This window comes from Larimichthys crocea, chromosome XXIII, assembly GCF_000972845.2.
Source record: "Larimichthys crocea isolate SSNF chromosome XXIII, L_crocea_2.0, whole genome shotgun sequence".
Classification (NCBI taxonomy): Eukaryota; Metazoa; Chordata; class Actinopteri; family Sciaenidae; genus Larimichthys; species Larimichthys crocea.
Genome location: NC_040033.1, coordinates 19496742 through 19510412, shown reverse-complemented (window position 1 = coordinate 19510412; position 13671 = coordinate 19496742). Strand labels below are relative to the sequence as shown.

Below are 13671 nucleotides of genomic sequence, written 5' to 3'. Positions count from 1 at the left end.
ATACCAACAGCTCCCCAGGAGCAGATACACATACTGTTCCATCTGTTCTTTCAACTTTCACTCTGTACTCTTGTGTTTGTGGGGAGGGATTAGAACCTTCAACAGGGGGTCAACTCCAAGAACTATGGACACATTATACATGTGAGGTCCCTGCTCTGTCTCTCTATCAGGCTTGGTCTAAAAAGAATGTTAAGGTCAATTAATTAGTAATTGACTGCAGATTAATTAATGCTAATTTTGATTAATTTGAATTTTCTTGTTTGAAATAACTTAGCAAACATTTGTCTTTTCTTAGATTCATGTTATTGTAAGGTGAACCCTGTTGCCTTTTTGGCTTTTGATTTGATCACTAATGACAATATATAGGGAAACATTGCATTAATTAACATGAAGTCCATCATGTGAATATGTCACATTTAGCCATACAGGCTATTTTTTTCATGTGCAGCCTGTATCAGTTTACCCAACCTTATATCCCATCATGCAATGAGTCAAATGGTGACTGCAGATGCAGAGTGGTATCAACTTGAAACATGAAACAAGTGTGCACATGACTGCTTTCACTAGCAGCAGCAGCAGAGACTGGCCTGAGCTAAGGAACCTATTCTCTAAGCAGCTCCTGTTAATTTCTCTGGCCAGTGGATCGAGTAAATGAGCCTTGACTCCAATAGCTCCTGCTTTTTGTGTGTGTGTGTGTGTGTGTGTGTGTGTGTGTGTGTGTGTGTATATAGAAGTGGCTAGTGAGAGACACTCTCTATAATCTCTGTAGCTGCTTTTAACCAGGAAGCTCCCCTCCTCTTCCTTTCACACAGTTCACACCATAGGCCGAATGTGAATTCATTAACTCGATGATCAAACCGGGCTTTGAAGCCTGGTCTGACCTATGCTGCTAAAACTGTAAAGGGTAAACACAGCCTTGAGCCCTGTGAAAAATAACCTCATTAACATAGTGTGTTTCCTGAAATGAATCCTAATGATGAAGAGTCTGGATCATAACCTGAGGTCTGAGAAATCATTAGGCCTTCCACCGCAGACAGACAGGATGCACACATCACATGATTCAATTAAATTAAATTTTATTTATGTAGCACCATATAATAAAAGTTATCTCGTGACACTTTTCATCCAGAGCAGGTCTAGACCGTACTCTTAAAAATATTATTCACAGAGACCCAACAGATCCACCATGAGCAAGCACTTGGCAATGGTGGCAAGGAAAAACTTCATTTTAACAGGCAGAAACCTCAGGAAGACCCAAGCGACACAGATGCACAGCAGCAGCAAAACATTTCTGTACTATAAACTGTAATGGATTTTAAATTATATTCTAGATTTAATAGGCAGCCAATGCAAGGAAGCCAAAATGGGAGAGATGTGATCTCTGATCTTGGTTCCTGTCAGAACACGTGCAGCAGCATTCTGAATTAACTGCAAAGTCCTAAGAGACTTATTGGAGCAGCCTGATAACAAAGAGTTACAATAGTCCAGCCTTGAAGTAACAAATGCGTGGACTAGTTTTTCTGCATCCGCTTGAGAGACAATGCGTCTGATTTTAGCGATGTTACGTAAGTGGAAGAATGCAGTCCTCGAAATTTGTTTTATGTGGACGTTAAAGGACAAATCCTGATCAAAAACAACTCCAAGATTCTTTACAGTGGAGCTGGAGGCCAGGGTGATCACGTCTAAAGTAATTAAGTATGTAACTAACTATAAGAACTTCATTTAACATCAGAAAATTGTAGGTCATCCAACATTTTATATGGTTCAGGCATGCTTGGAGTTTAATTAACTGATTGGTTTCGTCAGGCTTGATCGATAAATATAATTGGGTGTCATCGGCATAACAATGAAAATGAATGGAGTGATTCCTAATAATGTTCCCTAAAGGAAGCATATATAAACTGAATAGAAGTGGTCCTAGTACAGAACCTTGTGGGACTCCATGACAAACTTTGGTATGCATGGAGGATTCATCATTGAAGTGAACAAACTGAGATGGATCTAAGAAATACGACTTAAACCAGCTTAGGGCGGTTCTTTTGATGCCAATTTGATGTTCCAGTCTCTGTAAAAGAATTTGATGGTCAAATGCGGCACTAAGATCTAACAGGACAAGTACAGAGATGAGTCCTTTGTCTGATGCCATTAGGAGGTCATTTGTAACTTTGACTAATGCGGTCTCTGTGCTATGATGCACTCTAAATCCTGACTGAAAATCCTCAAATAGACTATTGTTATGGAGAAAGTCACACAGCTGATAGGCTACAGCTTTCTCAAGTATCTTAGACAGAAAGGGAAGGTTTGATATCGGTCTGTAGTTGGCTAAGACCTCTGGGTCTAGAGTGGGCTTTTTAAGAAGAGGTTTAATTACAGCTACTTTAAAGGACTGGTACATATCCTGATAATAAAGACCGATTAATCATATCCAATAAGGAAGGGCTAACTAGAGGTAAAACATCCTTGAGCAGCCTGGTTGGGATGGGGTCTAAGAGACAGGTTGACAGCTTGATGATGTAATTAGTGGTACAGTGCCAGCTGTGCAGGTGACAACATCTGTTTGGGAAGCTCTCTGTTCCACTTGTTTCACTCTGACATGTGACAGAAGGAAAAACACGGGAATAAATGATGAAATGGATTATGGCTGAATTCATTGAGCGGCTTCACTTTGGAGACTGGTCTGCTTTGATTGGTTCATAGAGCACAGAGGAGCATTTGCTGTTATGATTGGCTTGTGGGGTACATTCTTAGGAAGGTTCCTAACTGAGTTAAATGAAGGGGAAATATTTACGTAGCAGCTGTTTCAATTCTCTAAATGTTAAGGCAAGGAGCTTCTGTGCTTCCTTTCTTATCTCCTTACACACCAGACCATCCTTTATGGTAATTTTTTTTAACTCAGGTGACCATTCTCCACTGAAATAACTTTAATGCAGATGTATTTCTGTGCAAAAAGACAAATTACGTAAATTATGTAAATCTGATTTTCAGAACTCATAACAAGACAATTTGTTTATTTCTTCATACAGCTATTGTGGCCAAAACAAAAGATTATGTTTATTTACAAAATACAACAATAAACATAGACATTCAGTGTATTATTGAAGAGTCAGAAGCTGGCTGTGGTTTATAACAGGGCTGCAACAAATGATTCAGTATCCATGATTTTTTTTTTTTTTTTCGATAAATGGAGTAGTTTCTTTGGTCCATAAAATGTTAGAAAATCTTTAGATTGTTTTTTTTGTTTTGTCCACGGCCCAAAGATTACATTAGCAGTTTATAAAATATTCACATTTCAGAATTCAGTTGTCGATTTATTTAACAATTGATAATTATTCGACTGACCGTTGCAGCTCTAATAAATGTGCTCCCTCTCCTCCTCAGGTGAGTGCATCATTCCAGAAGAAGGTCCAGAATAAGATCAAAGATCTCCTCCAGCAAATGGAGGAGGGCCTGAAGACGGCCGACCCTCATGACTTCTCCACTTACACCGGCTGGACAGGTCTGTCACCAGCACCAATAAAACAGTGATGATCCACCAACCTATGACTGATCCCCCATCTGATGTTTTCACCACAGGCATTGCCTTGCTGTACCTCCAGCTGTACCGTGTGTCCCAGGAGGCCTCCCACCTGCAGAGGGCACTGGACTACGTGAAGAGGACCATGAGGATCCTGAACGGCCGCAAAGTGACGTTCCTGTGTGGTGACGCGGGGCCGCTCGCAGTGGGTGCAGTGGTCCACCACAAATTGAACAACACTGCCGACAGCAAGGACTGTCTGTCCAGGTGAGGGTCTGGAGCTGTGGGTGCTGGGATCGATGTGAATGTTCAGCATTCTGCATGTAATGTGAACCACGTCACCTTGATTAGACACAAGCATATTTTATGCAGATGTGATGGAAAGATTTCAGGCACGCACGGTTGAAATATTGTGCTGCCATTCTCTAATATAGCTTTATTGTCAAAAATCAATAATGTATCTCTCAAAACTCTCTGACTTAGCTACTCTCTGTGTCAGCTCCAAGCGCATTGATTCCTACAGAAGACTTAAAACTTGCAAATATTATGCACAGCCTGTTTTTTAAAGGTAATTTCTTGCACCAACAGGAATAAATCTTCTATTCTCAGCAGTGGATGGTTCCACATTTGGTGCTCTAGTGAGTATTTGGGGCAGCAGGACGGTGTGTCTGAGACTGAGTCAATATAAACTTAAGTGTGTGTGTTCATGGTAATGAAGGAAGATGTCACCCAGTGCAACAGTGTGGCTCATTAATGTGTTTTTAACAATAATGTTCTGTAAGTCTGTCAATTAAATAGAAAAATAACTGAAACCAACTTCATGACATGAAGATATGCTGCTGCATATCACTCTACAGGCCTGAGTACACAAGCAGAGTTTGCTGTGTGGCTTCTTACCATATGTTCAGTGACACTAATGATGGAAATGATGGAGAAATGCATGTCATGTAAATACTGTTGGACAACAGCACCCGGTAGTGAGTCTCAGCACAAAATCCCACCTGTTATGTTGTTTTCCATTTACATCAGTCTTTGACAACCTGTTAACGTGGTGACAGAGTTCTGATCTTTAGAACCATATTTCTGTCTCTTTGATGGAAACTGCAGGTCTTGAGCTAACAGTAGATCCTGTGTGTGTCTGTCAGGCTCCTCCAGCTGCAGCGGTCAGTGCTGAGCCCAGACTCCGACATACCAGATGAGCTGCTTTACGGCCGGGCGGGATACCTTTATGCTCTGCTCTACGTGAACAAAGAGATGGGAGCTGACACGGTGGATGAGGACACCATTACAAAGGTGACACACACACTTGCTTTTGTATAAAACTCCTGTGAAACTTTACTTTGTATCTACTCTTGTAATGGTCCAGTGTCAGATTTAGGGGGCTTTCCAGAATATAATATTCATAACTCTGCTTTCATGGCTGTATAATCACCTAAAATAAGACCTTTTATGTTTATGTTATGTTAGAATGAGCCTTTAATATCTACAGCCGGCCTTTTCCACATTCGAACTGCCATGTTTCTACAGTAGCACAGAACAAATGTTCACAGCCACCATAGTTTCTCCATCACACCAGGACAGAGAGGGTGAGGCGAGGAGATTGCAGTCAGCAACTGCACTGCTAGATGCCACCTGAGTCCTACACACTGCTCTTTTAAAGTATAATGAATCAAGCACATATTGCATATTGTCCACTGAAAGCTGATGTTAGGTGAAATGCTTATCTGATTGATTTGCTCATTCGACTCTCTGCACAAGGAATCCATAATCAATGACAGGTATTGACCAGAGTCGACCCTGCATACAAGCACAGGGTTCAGGCTTCATTATAGGCTACATTCAGACAGGATCCGATACCGTGACTAAAATGCAGGTTTATCCATTCATTTGAGTGAGGGCGGTGAGTTTTGGCCGCCAATCACACACTCAGACCGGGCAAACCTCCACAGTCACAGTCATGGACTAAACTCTGATACTCTACCTGTGACATGAAGAGGTTTGTGAGAAAGATACAGTGAAAGTAAGGCTGGTCATCAGCAAAATAAACCCTGCAGCAATTTGCGGCAGTGCCGCAGTCTTTTATTGAGAATGTGCAGTGAGTTTTATTCACACTTGAGTTATTTGATCATTGTTAGTTTTGGTCTCATTTTAGCTAAAGACAGTTCATCTTCATCTAATGTGGTGGTTCTCAAACTGGGGGCGGGGCCCCTCTAAGAGAGCATAGTACAGACTGCAGTGAACCATCATTTTTCATGATGGATAAAGAGGTGGGCATCAACTTTTTTTGACCTCTGAAGGGGGGGCATGCTATAAACAGTGTCTACAACTGGCTCCATCTCTAATGGCTGGTGGACAAAGTGTAATCTAAAAACACAGGCACAAACGTCCTCAGACATGTCTCTGCACTGCAATTAGTTTCAGCCACTTCTTGGCTGTAAACGCTGGTACACTCGATACTTTGTGTGGGCAGTCGACTCTTTTTAAACAGCACCAAAATAATTTTCTGCTGCTCCGCTTGTCAGATCATTTTCAATCCGATAAGGAGGTGTAGACATGTCGGGCCGGGCTCTAATCTTTTTCTATTTTCACCTTTACCGCTGCTCCCTCTACAGCAGAGGAGGTCAAACTGTGCTCAGGAAACATCTTCAGATGATAGACATTTTTTCTGTGTAAGGCTGCTGTAATAACCATCTGTTAGACATCGAGCTGGGACAAAAGTGGACTAGTACCAGGACACACACACACACACACACACACACACACACACACACACAGAATTATAATCCTCTGCACTCTATTTTGATTATTTATTTAAGCTTGCACACACTCACTGCAGAACCTGCAGGACCAGCTGTCCCCTTTGGTAAAATGCCAGACCAAAACACACACATTGTACGCACACACAGACACTTTCACACACACGCTTGGACAGAAGGGCTGAGAGAGTAGGTAGTGTTGAATAGAGGTATTATTATGACTAATGAAGGAATAAAAGTGTGAAGCTTTAAAGCTCAAGTTCCTGCAGCTCTGCACTGCTGTTCATCCCACCATCATTTGTACTCGTATAGCTGTCACCATGCACACACACACAGCAACAGCACTCTGTACACCAAGCAGTGTGTGCGCTCCAGGGTGCTCTTTGTCTCTGGACTCTTTAAACCTTGGTGGTGTCCTCTCTGAAGCTTTGAGACTTTTTCTTCTTCATGTCAGTTTTTTTTTCACTCTCCTGCTCACTGGAGTATTTCAGTTTTTTGGGGTCTGTTTTGAGCATTTGTTTGTCTTCTGACTGGCGGCTTGCTCTATAGACTGCTGAAGACAACATTTCAGCTCAGGGTTCTGTGTTTGAGGAGTTGGTGTTTTTCTGCTGGCAGATTGTTTGGGTTGCAGCCACATACAGAATTCACACACAGTTTGTGTCAGCTTGAGGAAAAAAAGTGGTCGTGTATGTGTGTGTGTGTCATTTTTAGCAGTGCAACTTATCATTTTATAATGTATTCATTATAAATTCAGTGTTTACTCTGGGTTGGAAAAAGCCTGGGCGTAAGACTCTGATCAGAATGTTGCTTTTGTATCAGGTCCAAACTGATGGACCGTCACAGAACAACAGGCTCCACTCACTGCTTATGGCATCATATACTGACAACCAACCCTTCAAGCACCTCTGGGTCTCTGTGTCCCCATCAGTCTTGTCCTCAGTAGGATCCCACTCCACATGGAAGTGAATAAGTTTAGCAAACCATTAGTTTTGGATGTGGTCGGCCTGCTCGTCATATTGACAGCTTGTAAATGAGATCTGTCCTCTTCAGTCCTCTTTGGTGAATCTCAAAGGCTTTAGTTTGTTTGCAGTGATTCATTTACACTTCAGACAGATTACGTCCCCTCCCTAAATGAAATTTTCTCCCTTTAAGAGAGACAGTTGATTGCTTATTGAGGTGTGTGTGTGAGAGAGAGAGACTGGAAGGTTTGCTGGGTGGTGCCTGCCTTGACAAGACACAGGAGGAGATTAATTATGCACATATTAAGATTAATGTGCGCATAGATTTAGATGAAAATGTCACTGAAGTGTACATTGTGAAGATGAGCTTTCGTTTGGGGGGAAAATGGAGCATGTGAGGCAAAGAGAGGCACGGGTGGCAGTAGATAAGTATAGATGTATAGCAGTGAAGGGACGTGGAACTGAACAAACTGGCTGTAAATCTGCTCTGTCAGGAGGGAGGCAGTGCTGCTGCAGCACTGTTTTCCTTTCTTTTTCACTCACTCTTCACTATATCCTGCATGGGGACTGCATAAACTGCTGACTCAGAACCCCTAGACACACACACACACACACACACACACACACACACACACACACACACGTATACACTGTATATAGTGTAACCGATAGAGCTATGCAATAATGGTGACAGAAACCCACAGTATGAGGTTTGTGTAGTGAAACTATTGAGAAGTATATAAATGTCATTTTGCGTGTTCGTATTTCATAGCAGTTTGGGCTGCAGTGTGATCACGGCTTCAGCACTGAAAGCCCAGTGTATTCTTGTTGTGTATCAAGTAGAATCATGAAATGGCACACCCGTCCTCCTGACACCAGACTGTATGCACCTAAAACCAAGACCAGAAGCCCGTCTGTACCTGTGTCTTTGAGATCAGACCCAAAGTTATGATTTGGCTTTATTGTGGCTGTCAGATAAAAGTGGAAACACTGTCTTGTTTCTTCACACCTACTAGGCATGCATAAACACAGGTTATTGTCACAGTCAGAGAGAATAATGAGATGGCTTAATAAATGATGAGAAAATATCCAAATCCAAACTCGACCTGAGGCCATGCTTAATGCAACAAACAGGCCCAAATCTGACCTGAGACCTGACGGAAGTCCACCCTTTACCGGTAACCTCTTATCCTCATCAGGGTCACGTTGGGCCTGGAGCCTATCCCAGCTGACTGGGCGAGAGGCGGGTACACCCTGGACAAGTCACCAGTTCATCACAGGGCACATAGAGACAAACAACCATTCATTCTAAAAACCCTAAAATAACAATATGCCTGATCAAACTCAAATGAAGATTATAAAAGTGCCTTTCAAATATGTAGGGCCTGCAGTGGACAGGAGTCGACTGGTTCAATCAACATCCACACACTTCAGTGGAGCGGACAGGCTGTATTCTGATATTCTAATGACACATATTGTCAAAACACAAAAGATGTAAGATCAAATTCAAATGAAGATTTCTGTCACATGTGCCTCACTGTGTTTCAGACAGTGAGAGCAACCAGCAAATGACGCGCTCATTGTAATATTCTGAAATATAAAGTCAATGGGTTGATGGCAGCAGCCCATACATTATTAATAAAATATTTTTAAAAACTGTTATGTTTGATTGTGATAATCAAAGCTCTAATGTACAGCAGGTTTGTATTGTTGCTTTCTCGAGATTTTAGAAGATTTCTCTGAGTTTCCTTTTATTGAATTAGAGAAGGTCAGCAGCTGTTGACCTTCTCAGTAATTAATTTGTTCCTCTCAGGCCCTGCATAGCTTTCTGTTACTTTTCACTGGAGGCAGTGATGCATGTGTGTAGGGCTCCTTTGCAGTGGGTAACTTTTCATTTAAGAGTCTGAGATGAAAGCAGATTATTTAGAAGTCTGTGTTTGACTGTATTTCTTTAAAAAAAGAAGAAAAAAAGAATGCAAATAAAAAAAAGCAACAAGGTGTGAAATTTCTGTAGGTGCTTGATTAGGTTGGCTGTGTTTATAACTTGAACATTTACTGCGCAGGTATTGCAAGTAGCTGTCGAGTTTGTTAGCTGAGGTAGTGTGAAAAAGTTCCAGATAGCCGATCCTTTCACTCGCTCCATTTTGGGCCATGTGGGCTTCCGCGCGGCGTGTTGCTTACGCATGACATCACTCACAGCGCACAGCATAGAATTAGACTGAATAGATCGGCCAATATGGATCAGCCCATTGTCACCAATACCTGATCTAGAATTTTCTTGAATATCGGGACCGATACAATATTGGATCGGTGCATCCCTAGAGACACATCATTGTCATCATTGTCGTCATTGTGGTCATGTCCACAGTGTGTGGTTGTCGTGCTACGTAACTCGCATTGTGTTTAAATTACTGGAACTAAAGTGACATTAGCCTAACTACAGTATGTGAGACCCAGCAGGTCAGGTCTTTTCTGTCCTCAACAGCGTTTCCTCAGCATGAATCTAAACTATAAAAAGAGTTGGCAGCTAAAAGTACACTCTGAGATCTTTCTTTTTTTCATCACTATACTGGTACAGGAGATATTAAACAAAACACTGAAGGAAAAAACTCAAAAAAAATTTGGGAGGAAAGTTGCAGAAACGAAGTGCTGTACTCTAACGAGAATGAGCAACAAAAATAGCTTGTACAGTTGCACACAACATGTTACAAACAGCAACATGGAAACAGGGCACTAACCTTTACTACATTATATTCTTAAATATGTGCCATACTGTCAGATTCAGTGCTAAGGCACAGATGTCAGTCTGGATTGTGCTGTAGCTTTAAGAAAGACTCATTTACTTCATTGTCCCACAGCATAGGAATTTGGATGTATAAAACAAGTGGATAGAATGTTGAAGGCAGGTCTGTGTTCATCTTCTGGAAGCTGCTCATCAGCACATGAAGCCAAAGAAGTTCTAGACATAAAATGTCCATCTGATCTTCTGAACCTATGAACTATGCTAACTCGAATGTGGACAAAATGATTTAATCCTAAGGCTCGTTGAGACTTTCGGAATTTTACTGGACCCAATGGATCACATTTTGAGAGTGAAACGAGTTGTTTTGTGCTTCTTTTGCAATGCTCATGGAAAAAGTATATTTGGGCCAGTGATCATCATGTCATCATGATGATCACTGGCCCAAATAGACCCCCCTGGGGGAAAAAATGGTAAAAATCTCTTCTAAAATGGTCATCCCTTCTTCCATCCCTTGTGGCATTTTATCAGTGCATGTGGAAATTACTTATATTTAACACTGGAAATAGAATTACCATTCGACATTTAGGGGGGCTTTATGATAATCTGCCTATTACCTATGTCAGCGGTTACCTATGTCAGTGTGAGGCGCGCCTACCTTAAGGGGCGGCAGAGGACTTAAGGGGAGGTGCAGCGGGGGAAAAAATAAAAATATATCTTACAAAGATACGTGTCTCGGTAACGATCCAAATTGAGCGGATGCCCCCGGTCGCCCGCGGTCACGAGTCACCAAACAATATTTTTAATGATTTTCGGGTCACGGTCGGTCGGGTCGTTTGAAATAAAGATGCCGAGTAAAGTTTTGATGCGGGACAAAAAGCCTGATTTTCCCAACACGTGGAACTGAGCAATGCCATTAAAGCGCATTTTAAATGATAATAGATAGATATAATAACTCAGTAATGCCAGTTTTATGTAGGCTGATGACGCTACGAAATTAATCACGAGTACAGACTACTTTTTAAAATGTGGGTCAGGAAGCGGGTTGGGTACAATATTTCACAATTATTTGCTGCGGTCCGAGTTCGGGCGGGTTAGTTTAAAACATCGGTCGGTGCGGGTCGATCAAACATGGACCCGCGCATCACTGATGAGCACTGTTTGGTGATATCAGGATGTAAATGCTGAGGTCTGCAAACGTGGCAGCGCACTAAAAAAGAAGTCAGACGGATAAAAAAACACTCGACCAGTCCGATGATCAGAGCGGCCAAATTTATGTGGAAGTGAAATCAAGTGTAAAATTACTACCCGCAGTTTACAGAGGCTAAACTCAAAAAGAGCCAATGCTCCCCCATCACACACAATTATTATTATTACTTTTATTACAGTCGTCCCTCGCTATAACGCTGTTCACTTTTCGCGGACTCGCTGTTTCGCGGATTTTTTTAGTGTAATTTTGCATGCTTTTTTTACAGCGTACTGTACATTATGAACGCGCATTGTGTTCTGCGTCCTAAATTGGCTAAGGGAGAACCGCACATGTGTTCTGCATCCTGATTAACCAAGCGAGTACTGTACAAAATGCGTGTAAAAAGACATGCATAATAATTGTAAAACTTACTTCGCGGTTTTGTTTATTGCAGGTTATTTTTAGAACGTATCCCCCGCGATAAACGAGGGACCCTGTACTGTTATTGATGTTGCTTAATGTTCCACAAAAGCTTGAAAAAGGTTCAACAATAATGTCATTCACATCTTTTTTAAACATATTTGTAAAAACATTTTAAATATCTTATATATATATATATATATATATATATATTATATATATATATTATATATATATTATATATAATATATATATCATAGGTAATAGGCTGATTATCATTATATTTATTTATTTTTTATTATGTTTGGTGAATCGTGACCCCCGGGCGACCGGGGGCATCCGCTCATTTGGATCGTTACCGAGACACGTATCTTTTTAAGATATATTTTTTTTCCCCCGCTGCACCTCCCTTAAGTCCTCTGCCGCCCCTTAAGGTAGGGCGCCCTCACACTGACATAGGTAACCGCTGACATAGGTAATGGCTGATTATCATAAAGCCCCCCTAAATGTCGAATGGTAATTCTATTTCCAGTGTAAATATAAGTAATTTCCACATGCACTGATAAATGCCACAAGGGATGGAAGAAGGATGACCATTTTAGAAGAGATTTTTACCATTTTTTCCCCCAGGGGGTCTATTTGGGCCAGTGATCATCATGATGACATGATGATCACTGGCCCAAATTACTTTTTCCATGAGCATTGCAAAAGAAGCACAAAACAAATCGTTTCACTCTCAAAATGTGATCCATTGGGTCCAGTAAAATTCCGAAAGTCTCACCGAGCCTTAGGATTAAATCATTTTGTCCACATTCGAGTTAGCATAGTTCATAGGTTCAGAAGATCAGAAGGACATTTTATGTCTAGAACTTCTTTGGCTTCATGTGCTGATGAGCAGCTTCCAGAAGATGACACAGACCTGCCTTCAAAATTCATCCACTTGTTTTATACATCCAAATTCCTATGCTGTGGGACAATGAAGTAAATGTTGGTCTTTCTAAGCTACAGCCACATCCAGACTGACATCTGTGCCTTGCACTGAATCTGACAGTATGGCACAATTTAAGATATAATGTAGTAAAGGTTAGTGCCCTGTTTCCATGTTGCTGTTTGTAACATGTTGTGTGCAACTGTACAGCTATTTTTGTTGCTCATTCTCGTTAGAGTACAGCACTTCATTTCTGCAACTTTCCTCCCAAATTTTTTTTGAGTTTTTTCCTTCAGGTTTTGTTTAATATCTCCTGTACCAGTATAGTGATGAAAAAAAGAAAGATCTCAGAGTGTACTTTTAGCTGCCAATCTTTTTATAGTTTAGATTCATGCTGAGGAACGCTGTTGAGGACAGAAAAAGACCTGACTGCTGGGTCTCACATACTGTAGTTAGGCTAATGTCACTTTAGTTCCAGTAATTTAAACACATGCGAGTTACGTAGCACGACAACCACCCACTGTGGACATGACCACAATGACGACATGATGACAATGATGTGTCTCTACTAGGGATGCACCGATCCAATATTGTATCGGTCCCGATATTCAAGAAAATTCTAATCAGGTATTGGTGACATGGGCTGATCCATATTGGCGATCTATTCAGTCTAATTCTAGCTGTGCGCTGTGAGTGATGTCATGCGTAAGCAACACGCCGCGCGGAAGCCCACATGGCCAAAATGGAGCGATGAAAGATCGGCTATCTGGAACTTTTCACACTACCTCAGCTAACAAACTCGACAGCTACTTGCATACCTGCGCAGTAAATGTTCAAGTATAAAACACAGCCACCTAATCAGCACCTACAGAAATTTCACACCTTGTTGCTTTTTTTTATTGCATTCTTTTTTTCTTCTTTTTTTTTAAGAAATACACTCAAACCGACTTCTAAATAATCTGCTTTCATCTCAGACTCTTAAATGAAAAGTTACCCACTGCAAAGGAGCCCTACACACTGCATCACTGCCTCCAGTGAAAAGAACAGAAAGCTATGCAGGGCCCGAGAGGACAAATTAATTACTGAGAAGGTCACCGCTGCTGACCTTCTCCTAATTCATAAAAGGAAAAAAGCAAGAAATATTACTAAAATACAATTAGGAGGG

General features: G+C 41.3%; 1 protein-coding gene across 1 annotated transcript in view; it reads left to right on the top strand.

The window, feature by feature from the left end:
* lancl2 (LanC lantibiotic synthetase component C-like 2 (bacterial)) overlaps nt 1-13671 on the top strand; it is a 31076-nt gene that overhangs the window by 5335 nt on the left and 12070 nt on the right. Inside the window, exons 3-5 of the mRNA XM_019275621.2 lie at nt 3379-3496; nt 3574-3781; nt 4660-4807. Coding sequence (XP_019131166.1) covers nt 3379-3496; nt 3574-3781; nt 4660-4807 — 474 coding nt within the window. The remainder of the gene's footprint in view (nt 1-3378; nt 3497-3573; nt 3782-4659; nt 4808-13671) is intronic.